General features: G+C 32.0%; 1 protein-coding gene across 1 annotated transcript; it reads right to left on the bottom strand.

The window, feature by feature from the left end:
• Nucleotides 1–8,205: 8,205 nt before the first annotated feature.
• Nucleotides 8,206–13,194, bottom strand: LOC149425007 (pancreatic triacylglycerol lipase-like). Its single transcript, XM_089650904.1, has 6 exons — nucleotides 13,124–13,194; nucleotides 11,918–12,077; nucleotides 11,634–11,785; nucleotides 9,530–9,775; nucleotides 8,698–9,034; nucleotides 8,206–8,339 (listed from the first exon to the last, which is right to left on the bottom strand). The coding sequence occupies exons 1-6, from the start codon at nucleotides 13,176–13,178 to the stop codon at nucleotides 8,285–8,287; spliced, it is 1,005 nt and encodes a 334-aa protein (XP_089507030.1). The 5' UTR covers nucleotides 13,179–13,194; the 3' UTR covers nucleotides 8,206–8,284.
• Nucleotides 13,195–15,232: the final 2,038 nt, after the last annotated feature.

Genomic DNA, 15,232 nt, shown 5'->3' with positions numbered 1-15,232 from the left:
TCTAGCAATCAGTTTGGTTTCAGAGAGAATAAAGGAACAAGTGATGCAGTGTTGAGGGTATTGTCCAAAGTCATTAGTGCGTTAGACTATGAAAACAAAGCTTTGGCTGTGTTCTATGATCTATCAAAGGCATTTGATACGGTGTCCCATGGATTACTCTTCAAAAAATTATCTTCTCTTGGCATTCATAGTACAGCACTAGGCTGGTTCACATCCTATCTAAGTGATAGAATGCAACAAGTAGAGATAAATAATCGTTTAAGCAATAGCAAACCAATCTCTTTTGGGGTTCCGCAAGGTAGTGTGCTTGGACCAATATTGTTTTTAATCTACATTAATGATTTGTGTAATTTAGATATTCCAGGTAACATTGTTAGTTGTGCAGACGATACTGCTTTAATATTTGAGGGTAAAACCTGGAGAGATGCTTTTGACAAATGTGACTTAGGATTAAGAGCAATAAAGAGTTGACTGAATAATAACATCTTAACTTTGAATAAAATAAAAACTAAATATGTGATATTTAGTATATCATCAAAAAGTCAGCCTTCTGACACTCATAATCTAATTTTACATAATTTTCTGCTAAATTGTAATTGCCACCCCTTGCAAAGTGTAGATTGTATCATGTATGTAGGTGTAAAGATTGATAAATTTTAAAGATGGAATGACCATATTGATATGTTAACAAAGAATATCAGGAGACTTACATTTATTTTTAAAGAACTGCGACACATATTGGACAAAGAGAAATTAAAAACTGTCTATTTTGCCATAGTTCAATCTCGACTTTCTTATAACATAGTATGCTGGGGATCATGTCTAAACTTCAATGTTGAACCACTAAATATTACTAAAAAATTGATCCTTAAAGTAATGTACACAAAAAAAATTCTGTTATCCATCCAACCTACTTTATAAGGAATGTAATGTTATGTGTATAAAACAGCTATATATCACTCAAATACTTTTTCGATTTTTTATCAATATTAAATTTGCTGAAAGAAGACAACAAATGCGGACAACTAGAATTAGCTCTACATTGAACTTTGTGGCTGTACATACTAAAACTTCTTTTTGTCAAAGAAATTATTTATATCAGGCACCACTTATGTTTAATATTCTTCCAAATCATATTAAGTCTACCAATTCCTCAGTTTAATTTAAAAAATTAATTAAGATTTTTTTATTGACAGACGATTGTCTTAATATTTTATCATCCTTGTCCTTTCTTAAATAATAAAATTTTATATAAGTCCCATTTACTAAAAACTGAATGTCACCCTATCTGTCTTTATTACCTAACTTGCTTCTTCTTTTGAATAATGATTAATGATTAGTTATGGTTCAAATATTTTTACAATATACTGTCAAATCACCCATCTGGTAACACATCTAATACTTATTTTTTCTTTAATTTTGAAATATTTTGTGTTTGTTTGTAGAATTACTTTATGTTTGTGATTACTCTTATGTTTTCTTCACTATAATGTAAATTGTTAACCTCGATACAGGCTCAGTCCTAGTGAGGTTGAGTTTTATGAGAAAAATAAAAGTGTTTTATGTATAGTGAGATGCAATAAATAAATAAACATGCTCAAATTTCTCTCTTTTTGAATCTTCTCATCTGTATTACTGTCATATATAGTTAAATCATATGGAATTATTTGCATCAGGGTCATATTAATTTCAACTGCATACCGACTTCTTTCGTCATTGCTCTGTCCACCAGTTCAATATAAAATATCCTACGTCCATTCATTTACACATTGTGGACTGCTAGCCTCTGTTCTTTCGACAACTTGTTTTAGCAACTAATGCATTCAGCAGTGTCAGTTTGTCATAGGGGGTCGACGGGGATAAACTCCACCAGATATTCTCGAAGACCCCCACTTTTTACATTGATCAGCCTTCCCGTCTCTTATGAACAAACCACCAAAATTAACTCTCCTGATTTATTTTTGGTGGTTAAGAGAAATATAAAACGGAAAATAAGTGTGTTTCGAAATAAAAGGTTAACAGCAGAAGAGGCTGGGTATATTTTTACGACCAGCTAACCTCATACCTTGTAATCTGATGACCATGAAAATATCACTCTAGATCTTCAGATGGAAAAAAATTACGTAAGAAGTGAGAACTTATGTCAAAAACAATGATCTTTCACTGTCCGGAATATAATGGTGTCGATAACATATAATCTAATATGTTAAGATATGCCAGGTAATTACAGATAATAACTGACCTTAATCACCATTTTTTTTTGTTTTACTGATAATCGGTGGGTACCGGGGGTACACGGTACGTACACACAAGTTGACAACAATGAAAATACAAATCAACGATAGAATCCAATCACGTAAACGATTATTGGTCAATGCATGATATACTTTGCATGTAGCGTGGTCGGAGAATTGATGGGAACAGCATGATAATTCAATGAATGTTACTGATAAATGAGTTCTCTATATGAGATAAAGTTATAATATCGTGTTTAATTTCTTAGCAAAATCATCAAATGCTTAAAACTACTATTTGTTTTCATTTCTACGTTTTTCTTTTAGTTCACCTTTTTTATTTTAGTTGAGCATGTGACTACATCTTTGTAGTAAAATTTACTAGGTGTAAACACAACCAAAATTCTCGTAATGCAAGTTTTGTACTACTCCATAATGTCGCACTTTATAAGTCAAATCATATGTAACGAGATTAAAGCCTCCCTAGAACATATGATGCCGTTAGATATCAAATATTACAGCTAATTTTAACAAGAAGTGTTCTCATCTCTCGAGTTAGCAATCTATCTGCACTAACCTTCTCGATTTATGCAAATCATCACAGCAATAACCCGAATTTACAACCCTGGGCAAGTTCGAGGACGTTGGCGCATACACTTTGGCTAGTTGCTGCACCTATTAATTTACTTAGAAGCTATTATATAAGAGTTATTTATGGTAAAATTTTTAAAATAATTCTAAGTATGCATATTTGTACCTGTGATATAGGGAACCTTTCCCCTGGTCACTGACCTCCCTACGATGCTAACCACATGGCCGCCAATACTGTAACCAAGCAGATGAACGTTTGCAACTAGCATTACCAGCTATAACCGATTAGCCAATCCACTAGCTTGGCCGGGAACTCTCCAGCGATAGCCACTTTTCCCAAAGCAGTTGGGTACTGACCAACGGCGCTCACATTCTCGTCCGAAATTTAAAGAAAAACTACAGATGAAATAATGCAACGTTATATTGAAAATTATGGCTCCGTTGGGGAGTTTACGGGAGTTACCAACGTCATAATAAAATATTAATCTTAAAGATTCACGAATTGCCTGAATAAGAAAAGATTCACGTCAGTCTCAGTGACAAATTTGGGTTGTTGTTCTATTTTCTTCCTGTCAATTAGGTGAAGTTTGCCATGGATATGTAAACAGCCTCAAAAAATCTCTGTCCCTCCTTGTACTGCGTCAAGGAATATCCTTGTGTTCTAGCTAAAACAATAAATTATGAAATTAAAATAACTACAGTTATTCATAAATAATACAGTTATTATAATTACAGTCATTAATAATTACTACAGTATTTATAATTTTTATCCCATACAACTAAAACATTATGCATTGCGGGTACCTGTGGCAAGCTTAACAAATGGGACTAAACCAAAGTAAAACTTTATCGGATTAATTATGTACCTTACTTGACCGTGCAACACAAAACTGAATAATACATTATATAAACTTGATATTTTATTTTATTTATTATCATAATAAACACCATCCTTCATCATTTTAATAATTGTATCAATCTGAGCTTATTACTTTAATCAATGTTTTCTTGTGTTGTGACTCTGTTAAACAGACGATCATATTCATTATATTCGTTGGCACTTCTTTCATTTGTGGAAATGGTCTCCAATACTTACTTTGTCTTCCTTTTCTGTTGAATGGCTTGAGAGCAATAATGTAATTATCGTCAATGCTTGAGAGGGATTACAAGACTGGCGTGAAATGCCGATCTAGTATCAAACAGAGAGAATTTTGAATGATTTAAAAAGTTTGTAAAGTCTTGGGTAGAGAGATGGCTGTGCTTTAGTTTCTGACTTAGATCAAAATTATCTTTGTTTTTCTTTATTACTCCTCTATTTCTACCACTTTAGTTTGTACCTGATTACTCGTACTTTTATTTTTAAGCGCTATTTATAAGGAACACGTTGTTAATTATCATGTGTTTAGCTCTGTGTTACTAAGTATTTCTTTTTTTCTTCTTTTTCTCTGCTATGTCACATCGATTTGTTGTTGATAACAACATACTTTCTAATAAATTATTATAATCAATAATTAGTAGCCTGTAATATAAAATAAATGCCGCCGACTGGAATCGAACCCGCGCCTTCTGATGTCCGGTCAGACGCTCTGAACCACCGAGCCACGTCGGCTTATGTAAACAATAGTTTATTTAAAAATAACATACTTTCTACTTTATTATTTGCCTTTTAATATGTTACTAACACCTTAATATGTGATTAGGTTGCCGTACTAAACTCCATAATATTGTATTTCAATACAGAAAATATCACGATTCTAAAAATTCGTCACTCACTCCGTTCAGGAGTGAGTGACGAATTTGTTGTGAATGGGTTCTTGAAATAATAACCCCGTCTTCACGGCAAAACACGTCATTTAAAAAAAATAAAAACTCTAATAATCAGAAACTAGGGTGTAAGACGGCCTGAGGACCAAGATTTTTTTATTATTCTGTTAAAATCTTTCTATGAATGTTTCTCGAAACCTTACGGTTCCCCATACATCGGGAAACAACGTGGGGGGGCGACTCTAACATCTTTAAACTATTTTTTGTATTTCTTTGGCATTCACTATGTAACAATTTATAGACATTTTTTGTTTTTGTTTTTTAATTTATTTAATTAATTTTTGAATTAATTTTTTTTTTAAAATAGCTAGTTAATGACACGGACGTGTCGAAACCGGTCGCTAATTAATAAAATTTATACGTAGCAAATGTACATTGTGAATAATAAAACTCATTAAAAACAAAAAAAATCTTTAAACTACTGTGCCTATAAACTCTATGTTCAATCTACACTAGAGCCATCTATGTCTCGTAACACGAACTATCACATATTACAATATAACATAATTCATAATTCATTATAACATAATTTCCTGATATCAAATTATTACAAGCAATAATTAGTCGACTGAAATATCCGTATATCCGCATATACACAAAGATATTTTCAATTTGTACGGATATTTCAGTCGACTAATTATTGCTTATAATAATTTGTTATTCTTTGTGCTATGTATAAAAAATCTTGTCTTATAAACATTAGTTTATCATTATAAAAAGAATATTTAATTTCCTGATTCATAGCTTTTACCACTGTGTAATAAGTTGTTTAGTCATGGCACAAACAAGGACTGAGGAGGATTCAGATTGATTATTGGAATCAAATGATTTCATAACAGTGTATTTTCTTAAGAAAACCAAAGACCTTTCAATGCGTGGTATTTTAAAGTATTATATTATTATTACGAATATTAAATAATATCAGATTTAAAATTTTTAAGTCACTTTAAAATGTTTATCAAACACAACGCTAGGTGTCACTGAGCAATTAAGATAAGTCATGGAAAAGTTCTGTACCCGAGAAGCATACGGATGCAAGTCCAAAATTTGAAGAAATGAGTTTTTGATAAAGACATGAAGTAAATTATCATGTTCATTAGTGGCAGAAAGATGCAAGCCCTATCTTGAATATTTATGGTATTTTCAAAAATATATAAGGATGCAAGAACCATTACATCGTAGAAGCATAAAGATGTACATTGGACTTGCGTCTTTCTGCCTCTAACATTACTACGCTTTCCATGGAACTAAACATTCGAATGTAGACTCAAGTGCATTTTGCGTCCTTCTGCCTCTAATTTCTAAGTTTTCTGTGGAACTAAACAGAACAATCCCAGTGCTCTCATAATTATTTATTGCATTCCTGCAATAAATAACGATGAAAAAGAGTATTTCCGTGTATGAATGTATGACGAGGCTCAAGAAACAGAATTCTTCTTAAGAGACTGATGGAAACATAGGTGGTGATATTATTATTGAAGACCTGACCATGTCACTTATTTATTTATTTACTTACATTTACCTTACCTCATTATTATACTACTGAATGGACTATATAGGGATGGAAAACAGGGGGCAAATGAAGTAGCTTCTTGCCTCTTAAAGTGGATATACAGCGATATGGGGGATAATGTTGAAGAAATAACCGTATGGTCTGACAACTATGCAGGTCAAAATAGAAATATAACAATAACAATATCCTACGTATGGCAGGTTTTAAAAAAAAAAATTAAAAACCTCAAGATCATTCATCTTAAATTTTTATTACGTAGTCACACTCACCTGGAAGTAGACTCTGTCCATTCAGCGATTGAAAGGGCAAAAAAACTACCCAATTCCAAATATTTTACCGCACAACAAAAAAAATTAACGTGAACAATTCATCAGATATTGCAAAACTAATAATCAGTACATTGTACACTCAATGAACTTGAAAATTTCAAATATTTAAATTCCCTTTAAAATGGTTCACCATCAACTTTTGTATATCGAAAGAAGAATATAAATGGTGAGGGTTTCTTAATATCAACGGTATTATGGCTACGAGCTGACGTAAATGTGTCGGGGATGCTACTGTATAAAAATGGTTTTCAGGAAACTGAATTTAAATATTATTATATTAGAAGAAAAAGGAGAGGTGTTTTGAGCGGTGACGGGATAAATCATCAAAATGATAATTCATGATAATTTCGCATTTTTAAAAAGTTATATAAAGTCATGAAAAGTGATGAAACAAAATCTCTATTAACTGGGTTAAGTAGGTTAGGTTAGGTTTAATTTATTTTTTTCATCGTTTCTAATGACTTTATATCACTTTTTAAAGGTGTGTTGAATTGTCGATTTATCATGGAACCGTTTTGAGCACCCCGGAGGTATTGCCCCAGGTAAATACAAATCCAATCGCATTAAATACACCAAATTTTGGTGTTCTACAAAAGATGTTACAGTGGGTACCAGAGCCGCTGCACTTTTTTTACACTTATTTTTTTTAATCTTTTTTTTCTCTGTCAGATGACGAAGATATGGAAAATACCAATAATTTGTAATAATAATTGTAATTAAATAAAAAAAATATAATAATTAAAAGAAATATTTATATATACCTATTATATAGTTATTATTTTACTTCCAAATTAAATTTCAACATTGATCTATTTTATTTATATTTACCTATAAATAAAATATCTATTTGATATATTTATATATCAAATAGATATTTATATATGATATATGATATATATGATTTATTTATATTTACTAGGTAAATATAAATATCTATTTTATTTATAGGAAAATATAAATAAAATAGATATTTATATTTACCTGTTATATAGTTATTATTTTACTTCCAAATGAAGTTTTCAACATTGATCCTTTTATAATATATCTACCATGTGTCATACCAAAATATTCAATATAATTTTGAAGCAGAAGGACTCAAGTCCACAATGCTTTTTTTAAAACATTTTTTTTTGGCTTTTTCATATAAAATATTTTATTTTATTTTCTCATTTTCAATAAAAAATTAATTGATTCAATAGGATAAAAAATAAAAATCAATTATCATGAATATCCGCAGAAGTTATGAGACCAAACTTACAGAAAAAATGTATTTTGGCTCTCCTGAACATTTAGCTTTTTGGACTTGCATCCGTATGCTTCTCGGGTACAGAGTTTACCAGGTCTTTTTTTCTGACGTATGGCTCTTTGACTATCTTATCATTGTTATAATAATCTATATTAAACATGTATAATAATATCAGCTGTTATCAACTTTAAATCTAAAAATACTTTATAATTGTACTCGTAGATGTACATTTATCGTTAAATAATTCAATGAAAGCACATTCTGTGTCCCGATTTCCGGAGTAGAACATCCCATGTGTCCTGACTGAAATAATTTGACTAAAAATATATGATAGGTGTTAGGAAGTCATGAGGTTTCTGTTTTATATAACTGGAAACCAATACAAGACCACTCTATACATATACAATTGTTGGTAGATATCTTCAGTGAGAATTTGAAGAAATATATAAATAAGTATAAAGTTGTTTATTTGCTCAAAATTTTACTTTTATAAAAAATAAAACAATGCCTTGGAATGAAATAGTTTACATTGGTAATTTATTTGATATTATCCAAGGTACCACGGCTGGTTGCTTGCAGTCTCTAGGTAGAAAATTCCAGCTCTGAAACAAAAAAAAATTCAATATTTCGAAATTAAGTCGAAGTCAATTAAACGTAAAGCTTCCTTTACGAAATAGCACAAGACACATGTCTTTGATTTCTTTAACCTGAAATCCCCTGAATGGAGCTTTTCGAGAATTTGAACAACGGAGCGGGATGAAAGATGTAGAAAAAATGTCTTTTCCTAGTTTACAAACACTGCTAAAGCCATTTCACACAACGGTGGTTGTTTTAATGGTGGTTTTACACTGGGGCGATACTGAGAGTAACTTCCTCTCAGGTATCACATCATTCCGAAATATTTAGACCTAAGAACACAAATGGTATTGAAGTAAAATTATAATAATACAGTTTTCTCACTTGGGCTTAACTTTAGATCCTCCCATGTACGACTGGCTTAGGTTGGCACACATATTGTTGTTCATCTCAGTATAGTTGGTGCATTGTTTGGCCTTGTATCCAGTGATATCCAAAGATTCAGCGTAGAATAGCCAGGACCTCGCGTGGTTGCAGCTGAAGTCTGCAAATGCGCACCCCGGCTGGCTGGAGCCTCGGTTGGGGTAGAAATCGTTATCGCCACAGGGTTCGTTTAGCCCCAGGTTTCCACCGTTAGTGTGAATGACCTCCACGTAGGCTCCGTCTGTGGACCTCAAACGCTGGCTACTGCTTCCCCAAAGAGGCATAGCAGGATCAAGACCTGAAAAGTAGTCATGATCAGCTAACACAATCTACTGAATTCGTGTTTCATTTCAGGCAATAATAATTGAAAAAAAACATTGTTGCAAAGGTAGTGCAATGCCAAAGAGTGCATTTATTTATAGACACAAATTCAAATGGCTTTCGGAAACAAATAATAAAGAAACTGTGGAATGTGGAAGATGTTCTTATACTGGATGAATATTTTAACTGGAAACCCATTCCAGTATGGACTGAACTCGATAAGGCCATTCGCTCATAAAATGAAAGTTGTTCATCTTAGACACATGTATTTAATATCGATATCCCTCCAGCATTTCCTCATCTTGAAAAGGTTTAAATTCTTTGAACACACTGACTACAGACAAATGATAATCGCTGTTTTTAACTGTGTCTATTGAAGCTTTATAGTGTTTGCTTTTGCATTTCCTACTTTGACGTATAAATACGTAAAAATAAAATATAAAGAAAACAATAAGGATCAATAATTACATACCCATGATGTTGGGAACCGCTCCCCTGGTGACAGACCTGCCCGCAATTCCTACCACATGAGAACCAAGACTGTGTCCAACCAGGCAAGTTTTGGCAATAGGCGTTCCCTCGCTCACGATCCAGTCCACAACCTTAGCCAGGAACACTCCGGCGGGAGCCACGTTCAATACGGCATCCGGATACAGTCCAGCGGCGCCGACGCCCCAGTCGTAGATCACAACGTTTACGTCCAAAGCATTCAGGAAAGCTACAAAATTATTTATTTTATTTAAACGCCCAAAGGACATAATACAATGTAGGTACATATTTTTTGTAAAATGAAAATAATAATAAAATTCAAAGAATTAATATAATATACGTGACAACATCGATATATTTAGATAAGACATGAAGCTAAAAAATAGTTTCAGCTTTTTTACCTCCAACTGACCTCCAACTCTCCCAACGCTCTAACTAAAACTACCGAATCAGGTTTATGCGGATCGGTTATTGTGTTCTAATAGTCGAACAAGTTTCGACGAGATATATTAGTACGCCGTAGCGCCTCTAATTGTAGCTCTATGGGCAAGATAAAATATACAGAAGTTTCATAAAAGTAGATAATCTGTCAATATCCTTCAAATCAACAATTATACTAATAACAATGTTAAAAATAATTCATAAACTAGATAGAAGTTGTTCGCACACAAACTTTTAAATTATTGTCAAATATGTCCATATACTTCTTACTAGTATACTAAAAAAAATCGTATTTGAGAATGCAAGCTATATTTGGAATGATATGTAGGTATGTTTGTTGGGTTTCAGTTTGTGTAGGTAAATGTAGATTTATTAAAAGCAGGAGTTCACAACAATCGAATTTAGAGTTTAACATTTTTAATGAAAACTAAGTCTGTTTTCTAAAGTGGCATATTTAAAATATTTACTAACGTAAAGTTTATTAATATGCTCTAAAAATGATGTTAAGCTTAAAATTTACGGAGCGAAAAATAATTTATTAGAAATCTTTCGACATTATATATTTTAATTTTACCAAACAATGGTGTTTTTTTTCAATTACTTTACGGCTTCCGTAAGGGATAAGGGACTTGCTAGCTGTAGCTCGCTAGTTCAAATCGCGGCGCGCAAATTAATTTTATTTGATTAAATTGTGTTATTTCACAAATTACCATATGGTATATTTGCGGCACGTTTCGCCATGGTGTAAGACCACCGTTCAGAATTGAAACGTTGCTTGAAATGGCTTTGGCCGTGTTTGGTGACGAGATCTGAATAGCCAGGTACTTCCCCCACCTTCTTCTACCTCATCTCCTTCTTCTCCCTACTACTTTCGGCCTCACAAATTGTCCTAATTGGGGATGGCAGAGTCTTACTGGATCCAAACGGTTGGGAGCAGTTGGGACTCGTGACCTGTGCGGTTTTACATTTAAAAAAAGACTTCTACACTAGTATTTGTTCAGCAGTTTGACGATTCAAAGTTTTTAATTGTTCTTAATTTGAATCCTAATGTTTTCATACCTTTATTACTTGATATTTTACAGTCATCTTCTTTTCCTCGTTATTTACAGCATCCAGTTTTATTATTATTATATTTTAGTTATGTCTATTCGTTAGTGGTTGTATACATGGGTATTTTTTTGGAGCATATGTATTTCATCGAAACATAAAAAAATTGCTTGCTTGCAAAAAGAATTCAAGTAATATTTTAATAAACACTAGCGACATTGGAATGAGTATTTTCTTGTAATAAGGAAAACTAGAAAAACATTAAGCAATAATAACTCGCCCGAAAAATGCTGCCGACAGGAATTAAATTATTTTTACTCGATAGATATTTTCAATTTTTATGGATATTTTGGGCGAGTAATTAGTGCTCATATTAATTTGTTACCCTTTGTGTGCCATTCATAAAAAAATCTCAACATTAGTTTATGATAAAAATGAAAAAACGAATTTCATGCTGTTTAACCATACCGTAGACAAAATACAGCAACATCAAGTATACTAACCCATGAAATTTCCCCTCTCTTAAATTTTTCGTTACTCTCATACATCAAACAACCAATTCAAATTAAAGAGTAAATTAAAAATATATTTAGTATTACCGTCTCTCAGGGTAGCGCTGTAGACTCCAGTTTTTCCATTGTCGGTCCATCCATGAGCGATGAACTTTACGTCCTTCGATTTGTCAAAATTGGATCCCGATAGGCTGTTGCTGTTTCCAAAGTTAATCACTTGAGCAACCTTTGGGTTCTTCCTAAAGAGAAAAAAATTATCTTTGGCAGTAATAAATAGCAAAGGAAACAAATAAAAAACTACAGAAGCCGTGCGAGAAAACTTAATAACCTAATGGAACAAATAAAGTGCGTTGAATGTACAATATTCTTACCTTGTGTATAGTAACAGATTCGTGTCCTGCTCTGGCGTAAATCTAGATTCCACATCCTTCTCTTCGGCATCGACCAAGTGCATCTTACCATGGCTGTCAGGGAAGAGGAAGAACCTCTGTCCCTCCTTATAATCCATTAACGAATATTCATAGCTGGCACCTTGGAAAATAAACGTTTTACTTATAAGATCTGTGTCCATTTGTGTAACTTCATAACACTTAATACGTTTTAATATTGGTAAACTAAGTACAGAAATAACCAAAACATGCATGATAAACTGTTATGAAATGTACGGTGACCGGATAAATCATCACATCTTAAAAAAGTTATATGAAGTCATGGAAAGTGACGAAACAAAAACTTTATTAACTGGGTTAAGTAGGTTAGGTCAGGTTAGGTTAGGTTAGGTTTAAAAATGATTTTTTTTTCATCGTTTCTAATGACTTTATATCACTTTTTCAAAGTGTGTTGAATTGTTACTGCGTTAAGTTATCATGCACAATTATACACCCCTTATATCTACGTTTCTTACAAAGCAAGTATCTTTACAGCAAGGGCAAATTATTTTGTATTACTACATCAAATTAAATTAAAGTGAAACAAGTTGAAAGTCTGTTAAATTACACCTTTAAATATTATAAACAAATAGACTTTATTAAAAAAAGTTAAGTAGGTACATTTTTTATTTTATTTTGATAAATATTTATAGTCGTCTAATTTCTTTATAAATTCCAGGAAAAATATATATCCTCGTTATTTCCTCAGTTGTTAAGTAAATAATATCTATATAAATTTAGGAGATGGATTATTTTTCATGAGTTCAAAAAAGTGTACATAATTAAGGCGAATTTCGAAAGCAACTTTTGAAAACTAGTTTAAAAGTTCCGACTAACAAAAATTAACGGATTTTACGTCTTAAAATTGTATAAAATTTTTCCTTTTTTTTTCACTTTTAGCATAAGAATGAAGAAAACTCTAGCAATTATTCGAGATTATATTGGCCACGCTTAAAACGATTTTTTTTAAATAGAACCTTTTGATTCACCAATAACTATAAAAAGCAACTGTCATTTTAATTTTCAATTAAGTAAAATGAAAATTCTTTGTATGGGATGATAGCCATTTACAATAATGTAATTAAGCGTGGCCAGCGATCCCGAATATTTACCAAAACAATGTTTAAATACTAATAATATAATCTTTACCTTTTGCAAGGCCCACTAGGAGAACAACAGCCAGGGAGAATATTACAGATCTCATCGCTTAGATGATCAACACAAACAATGCATAAATTGTTTAAGCGCCATAACTTATATAGGAAAATATACCCACTTATCCAATGATGATGATCGATTATAATTCTATTTTTTACCTTCTTAATTGATATTTAATTTGATCTTACATTATCTGAATGATTGTTCATGTGCTTGCTTCGTGCAAAGAAATAATAAGAATTATTGGCACATTTATTAAAAAAAACAACACCAAATTGATTACGTTTGTCGACGTCACTAAATCGTCGTAATTGTTTTGAGATTTGGATTGAAAAATATGACTGAACTGAACGCAAAGAAAATTCAAACAGAAAAATCACAATTTAATACATACAAGTATAAATTATACTTGAATTTTCATTTGCAATTTTCCATTTAAAATATAAAATTACCCTCCCTTTATCCTTATATTGGTGCAATGGCTAATAACACCCTTGAAGGACGAAAGTCGGAAGCATAAAACACAAAAATATACAAATATTAATAATATAGAGCTTTTGAAAACAAGTTTATAATAAAAGATATCTCTGCTTTATAGTAGAGATCACACCAAAATGAACCTTTTTTAAATAAACACATTTCACATTGACATGTCTATTTAAGGTAATTATATCCTGATTTGACATTTATATTTGATTGCGGACTCATAAATCTTGTAAAATAATTGTAAAGCACCCTAGCGGTGAGTTTTTATTAACTTAACGTCGGAAAACCATTAAGAATATAACAAAACAGCAAAGGAAAGCAAGAGCATCATAAATAGGCGAATTCGAGCATGGCCTGCAGATCAGCAAAAAGCTGGAGGCCTGCGCATGGCAGCAGAGCATTCTGGGGGACTACTCCGTATCTTTCAGGTTAAAAAACCAGTAAGTTCGTGGTTTAACGTGTGAACATCGTCTGTAATTAATAAAATATCTCTCTAAATATACTAAACACAGATTTCAAATTTAAAGAATTCCTCCCTAATAATTTATGTATTAAGTAATTACAATATATAAATATCACCGGAGGACGAGGAGTTTTTTAATACCGTACGGGAAGGGTTAATACGGGTTTGTGACGTGGCTAAACAGGCGGAAAGAAAAGTTTGGAAAGATACAGAGTAGGCCCCCTGGTTGCTTATGGGCTCAATCCAAGCTTCTGCAAATCCAGTCTACCTCCTCTTACTAGCAAACACTGCTACCTAAAAGGCTAACTTGTTAGGAAAAATGCTGACCCGCTGTCGGTTCCGTATTTATTTATTTATTTATTTAATTATTTATTTATTTATTTAGACGCCGTAAAAGGCTTTTACAATATACCTACATGATTTATGTTTACAGTGGTTCACAGGAGCGAAACAGTATTATGTTAAACAGAATAATTACTGAGAAATTATGTTGAAAATTAAACAAGAATAACATCTGGTATACATAGGTACAATAGCATTTTTATTTTCAATCCGTACAGTAGTTTAGTATTGAGGTTATTGTTACCTTCAATATTGAATTTGGTTGAATTTGCTGAGAACTAAGAGTTAGCTCTATTGAAACAGGGCTGTCAGTAAGACATCTCATAATAATTTTGGGAAAAATTATAGTTTTGATTAAGTATATAAAATATTAGATAACACTCTTCTGTCTGATATCTGATGTAAGTGCATAGTTTAGGTTCTGTGATAACTTATGAATAGAATGGTATTATGCCTAATAACATTGATAATTACGACAGAGGTATGTTATTATAGCCTTCTTATAACTATATTCCGTGCAGTTGAACACATCTACTACTTCTGAGAAAGCATTGCCAACTGCATGCAATCTAGGTATAAGCGAGTTTCTAAATGACTCAGTCCTGATATTGTTATTGAAATTAAAAAGAATTTTGGATCGAGTGGTTCTAGTGGGTATATGGAAGGTAATTAGGCTTAATATATCAGGGCTGTCTATAATACCATTGACAATTTTAAAAATAAAAGTCAAATCGGAAATAAGTCTTCTATCTGAAAGTTTAAGTAAGTTTAATTCTTTCATCAAGTGATTGTAATTTATTGATTCTATA

Source organism: Hesperophylax consimilis, chromosome 3, assembly GCF_061612785.1.
Source record: "Hesperophylax consimilis isolate HC1 chromosome 3, BYU_Hcon_1.0, whole genome shotgun sequence".
In the NCBI taxonomy this organism is placed as follows: domain Eukaryota; kingdom Metazoa; phylum Arthropoda; class Insecta; order Trichoptera; family Limnephilidae; genus Hesperophylax; species Hesperophylax consimilis.
The sequence above is the reverse complement of the archived record's forward strand: the minus strand, read 5'-3'. Positions and strand labels throughout refer to the sequence as shown.